General features: G+C 41.2%; 1 protein-coding gene and 1 long non-coding RNA gene across 4 annotated transcripts; one reads left to right on the top strand and one right to left on the bottom strand.

Moving 5' to 3' along the window:
* Window positions 1–2,890: 2,890 nt before the first annotated feature.
* LOC125502225 lies at window positions 2,891–9,312 on the bottom strand. The gene is made up of 3 exons (XR_007280079.1): window positions 8,497–9,312; window positions 5,459–7,629; window positions 2,891–5,184 (listed from the first exon to the last, which is right to left on the bottom strand). It is a non-coding gene; the product is annotated as an uncharacterized LOC125502225 (long non-coding RNA).
* On the top strand, window positions 9,313–18,881 carry LOC105692963. 3 transcript variants are annotated; one of them, XM_012412549.3, is made up of 8 exons: window positions 9,313–9,473; window positions 12,891–13,027; window positions 13,148–13,304; window positions 13,490–13,578; window positions 17,306–17,455; window positions 17,549–17,803; window positions 18,038–18,138; window positions 18,653–18,881. In XM_012412549.3, exons 2-7 carry the CDS (start codon window positions 12,928–12,930, stop codon window positions 18,124–18,126), a joined length of 840 nt encoding a protein of 279 aa, XP_012267972.1. In that variant the 5' UTR covers window positions 9,313–9,473; window positions 12,891–12,927; the 3' UTR covers window positions 18,127–18,138; window positions 18,653–18,881. The 3 variants fall into 3 exon arrangements, with proteins under 3 accessions (XP_012267972.1, XP_012267975.1, XP_012267973.1); XM_012412550.3 differs by lacking the exon at window positions 9,313–9,473 and adding an exon at window positions 10,781–10,803; XM_012412552.2 differs by lacking the exon at window positions 18,038–18,138 and having other exon boundaries at window positions 9,314–9,473.
* The last annotated feature ends 139 nt before the right edge of the window (window positions 18,882–19,020 follow it).

Here is a 19,020-nt window from a genome sequence, read left to right on the forward strand (position 1 = left end):
ATTACGGTTTGCTCCACATTATAGTGGCTGCCGAGCGTTATAACTGCGCCAACGTATCGCCTCGTACTTTTATTTACTCGCATTTATAACCCGGCTTCGTACGAACGTCCGAAAGTAGGTATGTATAGTACGTTACTTTCCGTGAACCACGTCAGAGATTTTGAGGGAATCTAGAGAAAACGAGGTGTACGAAGACGCGATTCCACACCGCAAGTTCGGCGTACTTTGCAGGCTCGACGACGATTAAGATGCGAAATTATACCTGTCGAGCATTGAATTCGAAGACCTCTGAAATTTTTTTCACGAATCTGCGAAGAGTTTTTAGACGTAAGTAAGATGTGGAAGTATTTTCGAGGTATTACCGAGCAAAACGTTTTTCTCCGGTTACCAGCGCGGATTATCTGGGATTTGGAAACGGTGTAAATCTATTGGTAAAAGGCGTTAATGCGTGCCAACGTTTCCCGCTCAATTTCTTCTGAATATTCGGCGAAAATTGCAGCAGTGAAGGGAGTCCCTGCTAAGCCATATTTAAGCTTCGATGTAAACATTCTGGCCGAATCGAGCCGATCGAGTCGGGGGCTAAATCGACTAGAATTTGTTAGAATTGAGTCGAATTGAGGCACAAAGCCGCAAAACTTCCGGCTACCCTAAGCCCGTTAAACAGACCCACGGAGGTCACGATCGCCCGCAGCTCGCTTATTCGCCTATAGAGAAAAATCAAAACATGCCCCCCCAAATTCCGTATAATGCATATCCATTCACGCGAACGAACAAGCCCCGCGTTCGGGCATTTCTTGGAAAAAAATTAGCCAAAGAATTGCTCGACGAAGAGGTGAGGAAAAAGCTTCGAGTCGCGGATGATTCTCGGATAATTAGCGGTGGAGATTGGCTCGGTAAGATACGGGATTCTCCAGGTCAATTGGAGCAACAAACGTACGTAGCGGTATCCCTGCACACATGAGAAACGCGTTTGTCTACGTGACACACGCGGAGGGGTGGCTTTTCAACCCTCACCTGGGCAAAGGCGTGGCCTACGCGACAGTGGTCGATAGCGCTGCCCGGGAAACACACCCCGATGCGCAAAAAAAGCGGTTATCATGATAATAAGAAGCGTGTACCTTACAAAGGCCGATCGTACCGCGATGGAAGGGGCGAAGTCGATGGGAAATTCTTCTTTTTTTTTTCGTCAATTTTTTCCGAAACTATTAACCATTTTTGAACAATATGAGCGTCAACCAGCGCGAAGCGGTACTCGGTATAGAGTCTCTCGAAGCCCATTTAGCGGGAAAGAGATGGAGAAAAACAATTCCGCGATTTATTTTTGCTCGAAAAATGTAGAGAGTAGAAAATTGCGGGGAGAGGTGTGCCGAAATTATAGGGGATGAGGAAGCGTTGCTGGAACTATCGCGCAATCAGCGGTGAAGACAATGGGTCGCCGTAGCTCGTATGATGGACAGCTTGCTATTACCCGACGTCCGGTAACAGAAACCAGCACTTAGTACGCGGCTGACGTCACGACTGGTGCACCATCCGATTCAGGGTGTATCCTATATTCACGCTCGCAAACGTTCGCTCGATTTTACCGATTAGAGTCATCGTCGAGCGTCGCGGTGCCATGACGGGTCAATTTTGCGTAGGTGTGCGCGCTTGATGATGTAGCGGAGAAATTTTCGTACCGACGCTGAAACGTCCGGCGTCCAAACTCGAAAATTTTACACCTTGATCGCGTAAGTTTCAGCTAACGAGTTTTAAAATGTTTTAAACCAAACGCGCCTCGAGGTGCTTCTCGCCTCTGTTCTTCGGCTGACTAATTAACACAACCGGCTGAATCTTAGCGGGCATCAAGTTTATAACGGGCCGTCAGAACGTGAAAAGTTTAGGAGCTCTATAAATTCAAAATGAATACGCCACTGACCTTCTTCGTTAAATCTTAGCGCCCGAGCGGCGTTTTTTCTACTTTTTTTTCTTTAGCGTATCAAAGAACTGTGAAAGCGGAGTAAAAGAAGTTCCGTCAAGCTGTGCGATCGAAAGCGTGCGCTCGGAGGGTGTGCCGACTGCAAATTGTATTCTAGTTAGCTCGAACGGCGGTTCGGTAACGAAGCATGAACGGAATAAGGTGAACGCAACGAGGAATCGCCCTCCGGTAGCGCGGGGTCACAGGTTATCCTCGACGCGGAGGACAAAGCGAGAAATTTTCCGCGTTTAAAACCCATTTCCTCCTTACCAGAATCGGCGTCTTTTCCTTGACTCGGAACGCCTCGGTTCTCCCCGGGGATTTTGTGACACCCTACGAAACGCCCTAAACGCTCGACAATGAAAACTTGGCGACAATGAAACATCCGGCCAATTGTCAGACGCCAAACGCTAAACGTTAAACGCCAAACTGTCCCCCGTGTAATTGCGGTTTTGTAACAACGAAAGGTATCCCTCTCAAACGGCTAGACCAGAACACATTGTCATACCTTGCGTCATTCTCAAATTTATTGGCGACTGTAAAAGGAATTAATGAACGGAGTAATTGCGCTAATGAATTTTGAAATAACTTCTCCCGAAGAAGAATCGGTTTCCACGAGTTCGGCAGGTATAATTTTGAATACCTAAGACGTAAACTCGACGTAAAACGGGCCATGGAAAGCGCTGAGAAAATTTTTTTGTCAATTTCCTTCGGGATCCACAGTAGCAGCGTCAGCCGTCACGTCCATTTGTCTATTTGCTTTTTTTGTCTATTTAAAAGGGCGCGCGGACGACAGGAGCAGAAACCCGGACAAGGACACGCCTTTCGGAAAGACCCTCATCCCTGGGTCTCCCTTCCGGAGTCTGGGGTTCTCTCCGAGTTAAATAGATTCGAACGACGCGTCGCGGCAATTCGGCGTCTATAGATCGCTGCGACAATACAGGTATCGGTATATACGTCCCTACAGTAAATGTGCGTAAGTATGTATCGTTGCGTCGCATAATGAAAATATGTCGAGGCTGCTGGTATAGTGGGAATGGCCAAGTTCATAGTTGCAGTTTACAAACCACGCAACAGTTATAACGCACCGCGTCAACCATCACGTCCCAGGTGTTCGAAAAATTTTTTGATTTATCACTTTCGAAACTTAAAAATTCCGCCCTAAACATACAAACGAGGGCACGGGGAGTTCCTTTCAATACGCGACGCGAAAGATCAAAAACAGTTTGCGAATAAGAAACGACATCAGAAATCGTCGTATAACGTCAACGATTTAAAAGAGTTTTTCACTACGCCGTCGTCTTCTTTCTTCCTTTCCTCCGGTGATGAAAGGTTAAAGACGGGAAGATATGACCAAGTATTCGTTAGCCGATCCGTTTCCTCAACTCTCCGTGTATTTATCTGAAAAGTACAAATGAGAAACGCGCGTGTGTACCTAGTGTATTTCTCATACTCGTCGCGAATAGGGTGAATCCCCGAGCGTGCAATAAAGCCGAATGGCAAGCTAACCGGAAACAGACGGAAAATGCACTTTTCCAAATGAAAACATAAAAACGTCTGCCGAATTATGCGCTCGGTCGAGTCAAAAATTCGCTTAGCTACGCCGGGTCGATCTTACCGCCTCCGCGTTTCGGTGATTGAATCCGGTCTTAGCTCGGTAAATACATCGCGGTAATTCGATAGCGTTTTTAAATTCCGTGAAAAAGGAAACCCTCGTTGCGGTTTTAAATCCACCCGCAGAGGGGGAACGACGGTATCGATGAAACGTATGGAAAAAAAAAAAAACAAAGAAAATTCGCCGATCAATTTTCCGCTACAATGTGTTCACCGGCTCTTGAAATTCATATTCAGACGGGGTGAAAATTCACGGATACATCCTGCGCTGAGGTCCTGACGACGGACGAACGACCGACCGACCGGAGGAGCGAATAAGGCACCCTTTTAGCGCTTACTCCCCGAAACGTCAACGCTAATTGATATAAACGTAGTTTGTAATATACATGTCATACCCGAGTCTAACCCCTCGCGCAGCCACAGCCCCGGCCGCTGGCAAACGTGATGTAAGCCTTAAATAGCCTGGCTTATATGCGTTCCACACATGTTCGGTAAGGGCATGATTGTACGCACCGATATACAATACGCCAGCTCGTGCAATGTTCTACGTTAAATACGTCAATAAATGTGTATGCGTTGTGTGGCGTGCTTCTGTGTATGTGTGTTGGGTATGATATTCACGATACGTTGACACCGAACTTAGCGGTACGCAACTAATATTACATGGTCCCTTGGCAATATTAACATATGAAAGCCGTGGGAGAGATCAGGAGAACCCGACCAGGATAATACCCGCGTATGGGGTTTTGGTAACGAATTGATTTTTCAGATACACACGAGGTCAGAGATCAAGTGTCTCGTGCGGTGCGACGTAGCGTCTTGAACTCTGAAATTCTAACATTAATCTTAGCGAAAAATCATCGGACATGCAATCTGGATTCCCCGAGTGATTCGCCGATGCGGACGGTTTTTGGATTCTGATATATGTAAACTGAAATTTATATTGGAGTTTGGACAAGCGAAGCGAGAGGGGAGAGGGGAGAGGAGATGGGTGGATCTCGTAGGAGCCCTGCGGACTATAAACGTATTCATAGCCCCTCGGGGGGGATCCGAATGACGTCATGAAATCACAGTCAATATGAAAGTTTGTGAGGTAATAAAGATTGATGGGTTTTAATTAAACGCTTAATAAAAACGTTGCCGAACATGCGGTCGAAGATGAACAAAAGGCCGGTAATATAAAGTATAAGTGCTGCATCGGGGGCTTACACATTTATATATATTTAAAAGTTGATCGAACTTTTTGAAAATTCAAAAAGATTCCTCGAACATCCGAAAGATTCCGTCGGTTTCAACGTAATACATTGTATATACGTATATAACAAAATGACAAAAACTCGATAGAATATATATGAAAAAAAATTAATAAATAAAAGGCATGAGCTGCAGGGGCAGTTAATGTGACTTTTTGAAAGGCGTGACTTACGACCTTTTATTTTTGACCATCTGCCTATTGACAAAAGCAATGGGCGTGAAATAGCCGATCCATTTTGCGGCTGCAACGCTTATTGTCGGTGAAGAAAGGTGAGCGTAACTACTTTAGTCCTTTGCTGCAGTCCTCGGTGGGCCCGATGCCTCGTCCTTTGGTCTTTGGATACTGGCCGAGTTTCTGAAGCCTATAAAGGTATAAAGGACATGTGCGCTGACAAATTTTGTTACATTGCCATAATTCTCAGTTTAAAGGTATTCGTGCTGCAGGGGTGGTCCCCACAGTAAGAGACGAAGAAGAGGATCCTTCAAAAGGCGCATACCCCAGTCGACGATAAATTGAAGAGATTCTTCCACTTTTCATTTTTCCGTCCAGCATTTTTCGTTTCATAATTGATTGATAGAAAAATCGTGTCATTTGGTAAGATGTTATATAGTTTTTTTTTTTTTTTTAACACTTACCTGGATTACTAGCCAGCTGAATGCCCGTCTCAGGGGTATTCAGATTCTGCGTCTCGTATGACCATTCGATGCACAATGCGTTGTCGTTCAGAAAACTAGACGGACAAAGCTCAGAATCTACAAATATTTTGGGACCGGTTGGTTTCATGCCTCGGCGCCCTTTCTCAAAGTATAGCTGCAAACATGCCAATATCGCGTCAAATTTTTTCCCCTCCCCATTTCTTCTGCTTATTCGTTCCGACAATCCTTTCGTAAAAAGTTGACGAGGTGAAAACTCGAAACGCAAGACCTGCTGCGTAACAATTTCCTCGTAAAAAATCGAAAGAAAGATCGGAATAGAAACATCGGTAAGCTTTATCAGTTCGAACGTCATGCAGGTAATTTTACAATCGCCCTCGAGACTGGAGATTGTATCGGGTAGTTTCGCTTGTCTTAAATTGGTACATCAAGACTCAGGTCCGATGTAAAAGGTTAAGGAATCCTCGACTTTATCCGTTACCAGGACGACAGAATCCTCAGAGGAGGAGGGGGGAAAACGTGAGAGACAAGATCTGCTTAACGCGCAGGAAGAATGGCGTAGGTACCGAAGAGAAAATAAGAAAAGCCGTTACGAAGGTCTGCAGGGAAAAACTCATAAGTTTCAATTTAGGAAGGATCAGTGTCTACAGATGAGCTTAGGCTAAGGACGGCCTTATTGATTTTCGCGCATTTGTCTGCTCCATTCTAGCTAACCTTTCGAAGAATATACGTATACGCGACGATCTCGAGCCCGGTGGCCATCCTCGTCTTCGAGACGTTAGTCTTATTTGAAAGACATGAAAGGAGGGAAAGAAATAAAAAACAACGTCGAAAGAAGCAACGAAAAAGCAGATTTGCTATCGCCATTACTTTAGGTATAAATCATTTACTCTCTCAGCAGCAAATTTCTTGCACGTCGATGTAATCTCGAACAAGAATCTCGTTCTCGGAGGCCTCGTATCTCTTTGAATAAACAACGGATTCCCTTGCCTGTTATTTTTACACTGCCAATGCGAGAGTGGCCGAGCTAGCTAATTTTGTAACACAAGATGTACCGTGATAATTGACTAGAATCACCGTCCCAAATGTCGAATACGAATAAAGTAGCAATTCACTCGCAACGGCGCATTACGCCGCTCGTTCGATTCGTCAAATTGTTGGATCCGTCAACCACATTCCGTCGATCGATCGCCGTATCCGTACTTGGAGCTAATTAATTTTGGTCGTGATACTTCCGAAAACATAATAAATTAAACATTTCAACTCTCCTGTGTTTCCGCCCTCGCGTATCAGTCTGCTATCTTTCACGGGGTATTTCCTGGCACGGATTAGTTGTTTGTCTCGAATAATTAATCGGGTTCAATGTTCACTGTTTTCCCAGCTTCCGGTCAGCGTAAAATGACGTAGGTCCGTGTACGCACATTCGTATATATCTCCTCAGTCATCGCGTATAAACGAAAGGAAAGTGCGGGGGCTGAACCCTGAATACTGCAGGAACTAACGGACGGATTCTGTTGCGAAATATGAATGAGAATCCGAGTTAAAATTAAACAAATGACGGATGACGCACTGCTCTCTAAATCCCGAAGGTTAAACCATTACTGCACGGTGTTTATTTTCGGTCCCTTGGTACATAATTCTTCTATAGTTTACGATTCGATGCCTTCAGCGCTCAGTTTTTATTTGGATATTCAACGCAATCTGCGGGGTTTCGCGTCACTTTTGGAAAATTATGCCTAAACTCTCCCTTCGACTTGGCACATCCCCGCGAAATGTCTTCCTATACTTTGTATTAATTAGGTGGGAATGTGTGACTCATAAAACAATTTAATTAAATGCCGACGTTGGCGTGTCGACGAGTAACCAGTTTGCTCCAACTTTTGCGGCATTCCACGACGTGGGGGTGCCTTGAACATCTAATTTTGAAGTGGGACCAAATCTCGAGAGAGAAACTGGGTCACCCAGAAAAAAGTAGAATATGATTCTGTAACGCACACTCGCCTGCAACAAAGAAGAGAAAGAAACTGTCTCCTCTTCCTCGCAAGTCTCGGGTGTTCAGGAGAGACACGCTGCAGGACGAGCTTTCCAGTCCAAGAAATAATGCGGCCTTGAGGAGATCAAATCTGATCTGGCGACTCGCTGTCCGTCAAAATCTGAAAATTCATAGAGTGTTTGATCAGGTGGAAATGTTTGGAATTCGATGAGGCTCCCCAATGATTTGCGTTCCAAATAAATAGATCGATTGATAGCGTATGTGCGCGTTAGTTCGCGATTGACGCGCGGTCTATGGGTAGAGAATTTAAAATTAGACGGTCGACGCGTCTTTATGTATTGCGAGATACATATGTACACTGGTTATGATAGTATACGGTGAAAAGTAAAACGGGCAATGTCCCTCGGTCATAGTTCCGAAGGTTAAGCGGCGAGAGCGACAGGTATAATAGGGAGAGATCATGCGCCGGAGTGATTAGACGAATCGTTGACTAGAGAATATTTACAATTAGATCAATTTTGGCAACGATCTACGTCCCATCGAATACGGAGCCCAACGTGCTGCTATCCGAACACTGCAGCGGAACATTGATATTCGAATCGGTGAGAAATCGTCGGGCACGAAATGAAAGGGAAACAGATTATAAATCCCCGGTTATTATTGAGACGGTGACCATCCGGGCGTGGCCCAATTTAAAATACACACATCCCGCAGATACGAGCGCAAAAATATATATTCGCAAATAAAAATAGCGGTGCAGCAATAATTGGACCTCTATACTGGCTCTCCCGTCCTATACCGATAAGATTTTATAGCTTGCGCGTACAACGGCGTCGTGAGGACGCAACGCGAGGATGAATTTCCGAAATAATTATGTGTATATGCGCCCGTATGCACATACGCACCTACATATGTCACATAGGTGTCGTTTATGACTCATATATATTTTGTATTTATATGTAGCATATATGTAGACAGAGTCGAAGGCCACGGCAGAGAAATTGGCAATTATGACAGACATACATACCCCGTTGATAGTGGGACAAGGTGGAGAACTACAACCTTTGGCAGCTCCGGTCTCGCAGCTGTCATCGAAGCGTCCGTCATTTATGATACGTTGCACGCAATTACGAAATTCTCGCCCGATGAGTGGATTGAAAAACTTGAAGAAATTCGAATCAACGAAATGAAGAAACAACACCACGGGAAATCCCGCGGCAGCGATTCCGCCTCTACTCCGTGGCTATATATCTATTTTGCACACGGATACATTATTTCCGTCGTATGACGTCGGGATTCGGCTTGGTGGCAACGTCACTGAAAATGTCGTAAACAGACGCACCTATTCGGCGTAGCATATTTCATGTGTACATCATACACGCGGTATAGGTATGTGACAACTGTCACTGGCAAGATCGCCAAAGAACGTCAACCACCAGACACCTGCTATATCAACACATCGGCAGGAAATCGAAGGTCGCCGCGGTCAAGATCGACCCGATTCGCGTCTAGCTGAGAAAGAAAAAAAAAAGAAAAATCCGCAGCCCCCCTCGGAGGATTCGACGCGATTTTCACCCCTTGACCCTTCCGCTGGAAGACTGTGGCCCTCGAAAATCCACACGTCACGCGAAGTAGTTCCTCCTAGGAGAGAGAAATAAGCGGACGAAGGATCGAAAGAAGCTGCGGTGGATTCCGTTTTGCGCACGGTTCGATCGTTTAGGGTAATTCATATTATCGCTGTAAAAATACGAAGGTATACAATTCATCTAATAATAAATAAAGACGAGGAGTAATAAGATGGAGTCCATTCAGCGAAAGATTTGGATGTTTTGACCTGCAAAATCGGAGTATGCTAGTGGGGGTTGCCATAAATGTCTCGCAAGAATTTTCAAATTTTCCCGCGGTGCGGCAGCACGGAGCGACCTATACTAGTCGAGCTTTTTTCGACGCGGACGAGCAGTGTAAGGTCCAACCCCCGAACCAAACGGTCATCCGAATCTATAGGTAAAATAATTTGATCGATCGTCTATCGATCCGCATCAACGAAAATATAACAAAGTTTTTTGAGCGAGGATTTTAAACTAAACTCACCATCCATTGATCATAAACGCCGTCATTTTTATATTCAAAAAAAAAAAAAAAACCAAAAAGAGAAAAGAAAACCAAAAAAATTGAGAAAATTTTGTATTCATCCATACCGCAACTATAGAGCTGCTGTGAGTGCACGGACTAATCACCCAAACACCAAATTTGAATAATTATTCACGAGATCCAATCGAAACCGGTGTTGAAACGAACAAAAATATTATTTCACGTAGCTACGTAAGCGTACACATTATACGTTGCATACGTATCAAATAATAAAACTATAATACATACATGTATCATGTACTGTGGTAATATAGTGTGACTACAATCATCTACACATAATTTTTCTGGATGTGATTATGTACTTCAACTTTATTAGTATGAGAAAAGCTCTGTAGCTAACAAGATTTTTCATACTTATCACATATACTTGTTTAATAAAGACTAATGTTTTTGCATGAATCCATAATTAACACCCTTGTCTTTGATTTCCCGTTTTTTTTCTGTTTGAATTTTTGCCACATTTTTTTATACTCCCATTTATTTGATTTTTATTTGTGTTGAAATGCTGGCGATTTTCAGATCGTATTGTTTTTGCAGTTTTATTCACGTTAAATTATACATTCGACGATTTTTCAATCTGGAAGTGCTATGAATATGAATAAATAACGTAGGCAAATAGCGCGTGAAGATCGTAGAGAAAAAAGTGAAAAAAGATTTTCTGTAAATCAGAAATGAAAATATAGAAACAGTAAGATACTTGAGAAGACCATGCCTGAGGATGTATAAATAAGTTTGTTTATCGAAGGCAAGCTCGCACTTGACTCGATGATTGAAGGGGTGAAATAATAATGAGAAAAATGAGAAACATGCGGGCGGTTCTACTTTTCAAATTTATTTGCGCTTCGGGCGATGACGTTGGCAACGATTCCTGTCAAAGTTTATAGAGGATTAGGGATGCAGCAGGTGCAGTTGATTAGATTGAGACATGAGCACGTTGTTTATGATAATTATAATGTCGAGGATTTGTTTAGGGGTTATATAACGCCGCGTATTTATAAGCTCGCGTAAAAATAGAGCGCCGAGATTGCTGGCTTACTTTGCCGGACCAACGCGGTACCTCTACTACTGTCAACCGGCAACCGCAATAAAGTAGTACGAACTTATTTGCGTCGGACGCATCGTTCGACTACTAATTGTCCGTCGTCCCCGCCATTCGTCACGGTTGTAAAGTACGCTATATTACGTACGTAACTATTGAATAATAAAATTTTCACAAAACAACAATTTAACACTGCGTTGACTTCGGAAAAATTGATAATATCGGAAAAGAAATTTATCAACGATTTGTGCAGTAAATACTTTTTTTTTTTATTTCAATTGGAGGAACATTTTTATTCGAATTCCGGCTTATCGAATCTCTTTTTTATTCTGTAAATTATAACCGGACGTTCAGGGGGAATTCATAGCATATAGCTGACCGTTGATTTCCGCGATTAAAGAAGAAAAAAACAACTAGCCCACGCGTGTGTCACTGAATTCTATACGAGCGAGAGACGAGCCAAGGCCACGTGTTACGGAGTATCTCTTAGGCCAAAAATTTGATAATATTTCAGACGAAGATTATTATACGAGAGCAAATGATGCAGGCATCTTATTGTTAGGAAGGCGATGTATCGTAAGATGTCGATAACTCGCACGCGGAGATGTATTTCAGTTTTTGGACCTATGCCCTAGATGTTTGGGTTGACCAGGCCACGATTATATTTAGAAGACCGTTAATTTACACCCGCTCGGATGAGCACTCGAACCTTTGAGATATTCAACTCTCTAGATTAGTCATCGCTTTATCCATGTAACATCCGCGGGGATATATAACTATGGATCAGCACTTCCCGGATAAATATGAAACGATTTTACGATCGCCCAATTTATACTATTCGGGAAAACGATTTTTGAAAATGCACCAGCGAAAGGCGTGTGAACCTTAGGAGCCTCCGGTTCTAAATTTTGAAAATGAATAAACATGAAAAGTTGAAAAGAGGTGAGAAACGGCGAAGAACCGGATGTGAAAACGATCACCGACAGTTCCCGCAGTCGTTTATTGGGTCATTATCAGTGAAAGAATAGAAGCCCGTTTCGCGAGACGGAAATCGGTCAAAGTCAACGTTGCAGGGGAAGCCGGGATTGAATGTCCACCTGTTTCGAACTAAAAATGGCCGCGCCCCGGCCAACCTAAAATTAGAGACGCGCGAATCTGGGCCTCTTGCGTCAGGCGACGAGTGTGGGCGCCTAGGAAGCATGTTGCGTCTGTGCGTCCATTATACTTATTTGCATCTTCGTTCGCCCCTTTTTCCTCGCCATCATTGGCACCATCCTTGATTTACGTGCATCGCTTCGTCATTTCCCGCAATTTCGGACGAGCCCCTCTTTCCTCAAGCGTCACCCCTTCGAGTTGCGCTTGTACAATTCCGCGTCCCCCCAGGGGTGGGTTTGAGCACACGACCCCTAAAAAAATGTTTCATTTATCTCAAATTTCTACTAGCGGCAATGATTTCGCTCGCTTCCTGATTCGTTTGGCGCGGATCTGCGGATATCGGAGTTTGCAAATATGTGAAATCACACAGTGAAAGATCGGCGGGCAGAAGGAAACCGCTAAAATTAGATCCGGCCATTGCGTCAACAAAAATAAAAGGCGACTCGGGTGTCTACATCGGTGTTCTGGATTGGCCATCTCCCTAAACGTCACGGCCAATCGGAAAAGAGCTTTTATTCGAGTGGGCTCTAGACATTTCTAAACGATTATCGCGAATATTTTCAATATATTTTTAGATCCACGTTGTGGCTGGCCAAAACAAGAAATTTGTGCGTACGGGCACGTACGGCGAGCTTTTACCCCGTGAGCACACGAATACGCTTCATAAAAGGGGTGCGTTAGTCACGGAGCTCCTGCGTCGAATAGAATTCCGGAAACACTTGTTTCAAATTTTGGCATTCTCATTTTTAGCACATCAGCTTTCACTCTTTTTCTCTCCTCTTCCAGTAGCAAGTAGCGCGCGAGATTGCCATCTCTAAAAATATATCCGTGGCAATTACCTGATGCAAGGTTACAGAAACATAACTGACGGTTATAAATATAACTGCCGTTCGTGCAATCCTATTATACATAAACAGGAACAGTTAACGCGGGAAACTAAAATCCACAGGATAGTTAACGTTCCTTCAAATATTTGCAAATTCCATCTTTTAAATAGAAGATCAGAAATAATTCAGCTCGATCGAATACCACGCCACGTTCATCGAATGATCGATCGATTAATTTTCTGTTAACAGCGAACGAGTGTGGTTAGCAGATCAGTAGAGCGGCAATATGGACGCGCGATTCAAGAGCAACCTCGCCATGATTGGTCGCAATGAGCCCATCACAAAAAAGGCCAAGTTCTGGCAAAGCTACGTGCGCGCCCTTAAAGGTACGTTTCACAAATCCAACTTATAATGTGGGAGGATAATCATCAAGAATGTATAACGGAGAGATGCGCACGTGATGTAACGACGATTTCATTCACACTCGCGCGTTAAATCATCTTCAGGAACCGACGATATGAGGGCTCCCGAACACACCCACAGGCCCCGTAGCATCTACCGCTCCGATTTCCCTGAGCTGCATTCCACCTCGTGGCCATGGGGAAAGTCCATCTACGATGACCCCACCCACGCCGGCGACCGCATCAACGTGCCTGGATACAGGTATGTTTCTACGATACCCTCAATTTCCATCAATCTGAGCCTTATCAATTTTCCGGCGATTTGAAGAACGGATTTTTGCGATCTCCTTCGAGTATTGCGATCCGATTGATTGATCGATCGATTGCGGAGTGCAGATGATAGTAGGAGTTAATAATTACGTATCCCGAATATTTTTTTTTTCCAAGGTACCTCCCCGTTCATCGTGAGATTTACGGCTACTCCCCAAGGCAGCTGTACCCCCACCAGTACAGACCGGTTGAGCGCTTCACCCCCGGTACGTACTAAACAGCTAAGAAACGAAAAAACGAAAACTACAAAAAAATGATTAAAAAAAAAAAAAAACTACAAAAAAATGAATGTTCTTGAAAACGAAAGTTTTGAAATGAAAGAAAAGAAAAAAAAAAATTATCATTCACGCAACCATCGCATCATACCGACAAGAGAATCGTCCGATGATTTCAAAATATAAAACGCACTCGGGGTCACAGCATTAAATATAATACACACATATGAATGTATCTGTATGTGACGTGGGGGAACCTTTTGAACCTTAGTTTGAAGATCTAATTTGTGAGATACGGGCGTTTTTACTTCAATTGTATTATACAGTAATGTGAAAATGAGAACCAATTATTGGTAGATAATTTTTGACTCGGTTTTCGTCATTCGAGTCGTTAAATTGTCGATTTCCTGTAGTATGTTCATGGCACGTTCACGTAAAATGTAATTCAGAAGTAAAAACGCTGACGTATATAAGAGATCTGGTAATAACATCCTGAAACAAAAGTACCTATACACTCGATATAGTATATAATGTCTTCGGTAACACAATCTACGAATGAGTAATAAAAATGGTATACATATAATACTATACATCTTGTAGCCCTACCATCTGTTAGTAAATCAATAATATATATAACTGTAATTAATGACTATCATTAATCAGGCATCATATCATAAATATGGTAAACTAATATTACTCTATTTGTATCTAAGTTAGTATATATATTTAAATACATACGTATACAAATTTTAATTATACTTTATATGCCAAGCAGTCATCTATACATATATAACATCCGTTGATAAAGAATACCAATCACACCAAAAGTCAATTAATATTTCGAAACAACCCAATTCTCATTAACATGTCGCTCGTTGAGTGGATTAAGAATACGGATCAGTTTCGTTTAGGTGTATAATATGAACTTCAAAATTATGCAAATAGCTGATATTTAAGCGACAATCATATTTCAAAGATTAATATATGCGAATAATTCAATAAAAAATCACATCGAAGAACTGACAAATACTTTAATACGAACCGTATTCCATATCTGGGTATAATTATCGTTAGTGAAAAAGATCGTTTCTCAGATTCGATGACCGGAAGTTCGACACGCGAATAATTAGAAATCTATGTACTGGTCATCGAGTAATAAGGACAGTTGTAAAGACGAATAATTTTTAATTCATATCGGAATTCGACATCCACTTTCAGATCACGGTTTTTTTGGTCGCGAACAATCTAGTTTGCATAAATTATATCCAGTCACAAAAACAAGGTGGTTAACAAATTCTAATGATCGTTTATCCGTCGTGTTCGTCCCGAACCCGTTGTGCACCAGTGTTCGATATTTTTTACCCTTGAGCTAACGTTTTTCACTTTGCATGCTTCTGATTCTGATTTTTGCAGGAGCATTACTCGGAAAATGGCTCATTTTGAATCTTGAGATCGATTTGAGCGATCTGAAACGTAAACAGATCGCTCGAAAATGGAACGTAAAAGAACACAATCTTTTCAACAGTATGGTATTGAGACGTGATGTTTATAGAAAGTCACTATTCACCGGTTCGAAATTTTCCCTGTTGCCGCCGGCATACGCCCCTCAATTATTTTGATCTATGAATTGAGTAGGCTTTTAAGGTTTAGCTGTTTATAATAATGCCAAACTCCTCGATTCGAGTACTAAACGTTTCAGCGGATAGATCCAACTCTCAGCCGCAGCTCAATTTACAAATGATGTATTCAATTGTAAATCGTCCTATCGACTTGTATTTTTTATCGAATTCCTGCATCTGGTGTCCATATGTCTCCAACGAATTTCCGATAACACGACCAAACATAAATGTACAGAAAAAAAAGTGCCATAAATGTTTGGAGCGAAGAATTGATCTGCAAAAAGAATTAGAAAATACATAGAAAATATTGAATCGTAGTCAACCAAAAAAAAAAGAAGTACCATTCAATATGGCCGCCAAACTTGAAAAAGCTGGAAATTTTAATGAAGCTTATCGTGTTCTAATTATGTTTCCGATTTTTTGCCCGAAATTTTGATCGACGAGTGAGTCACTTCATGGTGTCATCAAACTTCGAGGCAAACTTTCGGCGCGAAAACTCGTCAACATTTAATATACGCTCTAATAAATAATATGCACGGAAACGGAAGTGTTACTAACAGAATAAGGCAAAATTTATTACAAACAATATGACAATTAATTTGAATTAATTAAACCACGATCCAAAAATTTCTGTCTTTTTCAGGCAATGGCATGTTTTCTTTAATACCTCCCAATAGCTTAAGCTCTTATTCCACGACCACCAAAATATGTAATTTTTGTTTCTAACACCCTGAGATAATGAGAACCACACGATTACAGTGATATAGAATTTTATCGACAATTTTTTACACGAAATTACGAATAATTATTTCGGTTCTAAGGTGAACTTCTCTGGGGGTAGTGCGCTGCAGTTTTACGCGCATATTTTTTGAATAATTTATATACAATTTTTTTCTTGTCCACAAATGAAACAAAAATTATATCCGGTATACAAAGAGAATAACTCTGCCCTATTTTGGCGCACAATGTGATATGCCATCGAAATTTTTATTTTCTAAATCAACATTGAGTTGATTACCTTTTTTTTCCTCTTCATCCCGAGTTCGCGGGAAGATATGGAGATTTTTTACAAGGAATTACTTGAAGGTCAGTATGTGCTTTTTGTTTTTTTTTTCATTCACCTGCTTCGTAGAGACGCAGTAAATTTTTATAACCAGTTCGCAATTCATTTATATTTTCTCATCTTGAAACACAACGTATATACATTATATGAACGACGTATTGAAAGACCCATTCAATTCCTAAGATTTTTTCAGCGCGGAATAAAATGGCTCTAATCCTTCCAAATTGTTCAAATTGCTGTTTATTTGCATTTTATTAGGAGATGACCATTCAATCTAATCTTTGTACTATTACCAAGCGAGCAATTTTATCTCTTGAAAAAATCTTGTCGCATCCTCAGCTTGTCGTCTTCATTTGTAATGCGAAGGTGGTTAAATTAACAAAAAGCATGGGAAATGTTGCATGATGTATGAAGTAAAATATTTTTTTAAATCTCCTGTTTAAACGCAGCTCAAATACTAAATCATCGAAAGAGCGAATTTAATTTTGCAGCAATCAGCATTTTTCAAGTAAACAAAAAAAAAAAAAAAATTAAATGAGTAAAAAATTGGTTCAGATTGTGTGCCGAGTCGACAAACCATTGTGAAAGAATCAATCATCTCAAATTGTTCGTCATTTATTAGCGCACGTAGATTCATAGCTGTGTTGAAATGTGATTTTCTGTACATGTATAATTATAGAAGCGTATATTGATGACACATGTAATATGTGAAATGGAATTATCTCGTTGATAAAACACGAACAAAAATTAAAATTAAAAAACAACGATTTTTTTTGTGACAATTAAACTTACAGCAGATTTTAAATTCTTATACCCTTATGGACACAGCGGCTGGTGATTGGCTTGTTTTTCGTTTTTTCATTAGAAAAAAAAAAGAGTCTATTAAAAATATATACCACAGCTACGTCTGTGGGGATAAAACCATAAATTATGTAACTAATAATTATAAGGCAGATGGGAAATTTTGTTCAATTCGTAATTGCGTGCCTACAAGTACTTTTTTCACTGAATATTTTCATATTTCTGAAATAAACAGCTAAATTCGATGCTGACAAAGCCTGGAACGACCATCTCGACCGTCTTGCCGATATCGATAAAATGTACCCCAGCCAGTCGCCCTTGTTGAACCGACACAAAAACCGAGGAGGCAACCATCTATCGACGAAACCACTTTTCGACATTCACGGTAATTATCACCACAATGCGACGGATTTTTTAAGTCTCCTTCGATGGAATTGAATCTTTAACTAACAAACAATTTTGAAACATATTTACACAGGAAATCTGCTCGATGATTTGGCCGCACTGACCGAGTTCCCATCTCTCCTGCGTAAGAAGCCGTTGTGGGATTTGCTTGAGCCTTCACCAACGGCACCGATTAGCGCGTTCTCCAGGGACCCATGGTGGTACCCGAGCTACGCGCCCTACATCCCGAATTATGCGCAATTCAGGACACCCTTCTACCTGAGGGATAGCTACCTGAGCCCCGTCAAGCGTCGTTACCTCTGGAGCCGACACCCCCTCAGGCCTCTGGGTAAGCAATTCACAATCAGTGACGGTCGATTGACTGGAATTTTGTATCATCATAGATGATATTATTAATTCTTTGAAAATATTTACAGTTCAACTCTGTAGGAGTATAGGATAAAAATTAGAGTAACGGCGATCAGGTTCAGAAAAATACCACAGATATATTGTGATCTGAAGTTTCTGGCGCGCTTTAGATTCCCATAATGATATATCGAAATTTTCTTATCTATTATTTCAGAGAACTATTGCTCCCAATTTTGCTATTATTCAAAGCCATGCCCACGAGTTCTATTTACGGAACCATGGTACAATGACTGCCATTGGTAATGACAACGTGAGGTCAGAATAAAAATACTCTCATAATGGAAAACGTTTGTCATTAATCAATCAAGTGACTTGAAGAACAATAGAGTGCAGAAATCCCCCATTTCCCTACATACATATGCGAAATTTTGTACCTAATTCGTTCAAGATTAATTAATAGTTATGATTAACATGTGTCTCTACATGTGAACGTTCCGTAAATCTGTGAATATTACATTTCTTATCCCATATATTACATGTTTTGGAAATTTTCTTCAATGCTCAGCCCTATTTTTTATCTTTCATTGTTATACGTACTGTGTAAATGTTTAGTTAGGGTATAGGGTTGTCGAAGTTCGTTAGAAAAACTTGTGATCCTTTTTTTTTTTGCAAATCTAAATGTAGTTTATTATGTCCTAGATGATCGTCGATTTGTAATAATTACGTTTTAAAGTCCTGTGAAATAATTTTTATTAGTGTGAATACGACGTCATTAAATAACCAATTGCGATTACGGATCGAAAATATTTACGTTATCTTTCATTTTCAGCTCACGTCTTCTAGGGACTCTTTACCACCCGAGAAGAATCGAGTGAAACCGACGAATATGAATAAAAAGAAAAAAACACATATTATCATCGCCCACTCAGAAATTTGATGTTCAAAGTCTGACTCGCCCCCGGAATTTTATTTATTAACATTTTCGTTTACCTCGAAATTCTATAAGGATTATAGTTTCATCAATATTATCAATAAATAAACTTCTTTGCTAAATGTAAGAAATGTTTACCCGAATTTTCATGAAAACCCGCAGGCGCAAAACACTTTTTCAATATACATATATGAAAAAACAAGGAAGATATCAGCCGGCTGACAGAAGAGAAAATGAAGCTTTCCGTAAAATATTGAAAAATTTGT

The sequence above is a fragment of the Athalia rosae genome, chromosome 1 (assembly GCF_917208135.1).
Source record: "Athalia rosae chromosome 1, iyAthRosa1.1, whole genome shotgun sequence".
NCBI lineage: Eukaryota > Metazoa > Arthropoda > Insecta > Hymenoptera > Athaliidae > Athalia > Athalia rosae.

What these genes read in the sequence shown, in the direction of transcription:
- LOC105692963 (XM_012412549.3), top strand. Translation starts at nt 12,928, where the DNA reads ATGGACGCGCGATTCAAGAGCAACCTCGCCATGATTGGTCGCAATGAG. An exon ending in CTACGTGCGCGCCCTTAAAG is followed by an intron (nt 13,028 to 13,147) that starts GTACGTTTCACA and finishes AATCATCTTCAG; the next exon opens with GAACCGACGATATGAGGGCT. An exon ending in ATCAACGTGCCTGGATACAG is followed by an intron (nt 13,305 to 13,489) that starts GTATGTTTCTAC and finishes TTTTTTTCCAAG; the next exon opens with GTACCTCCCCGTTCATCGTG.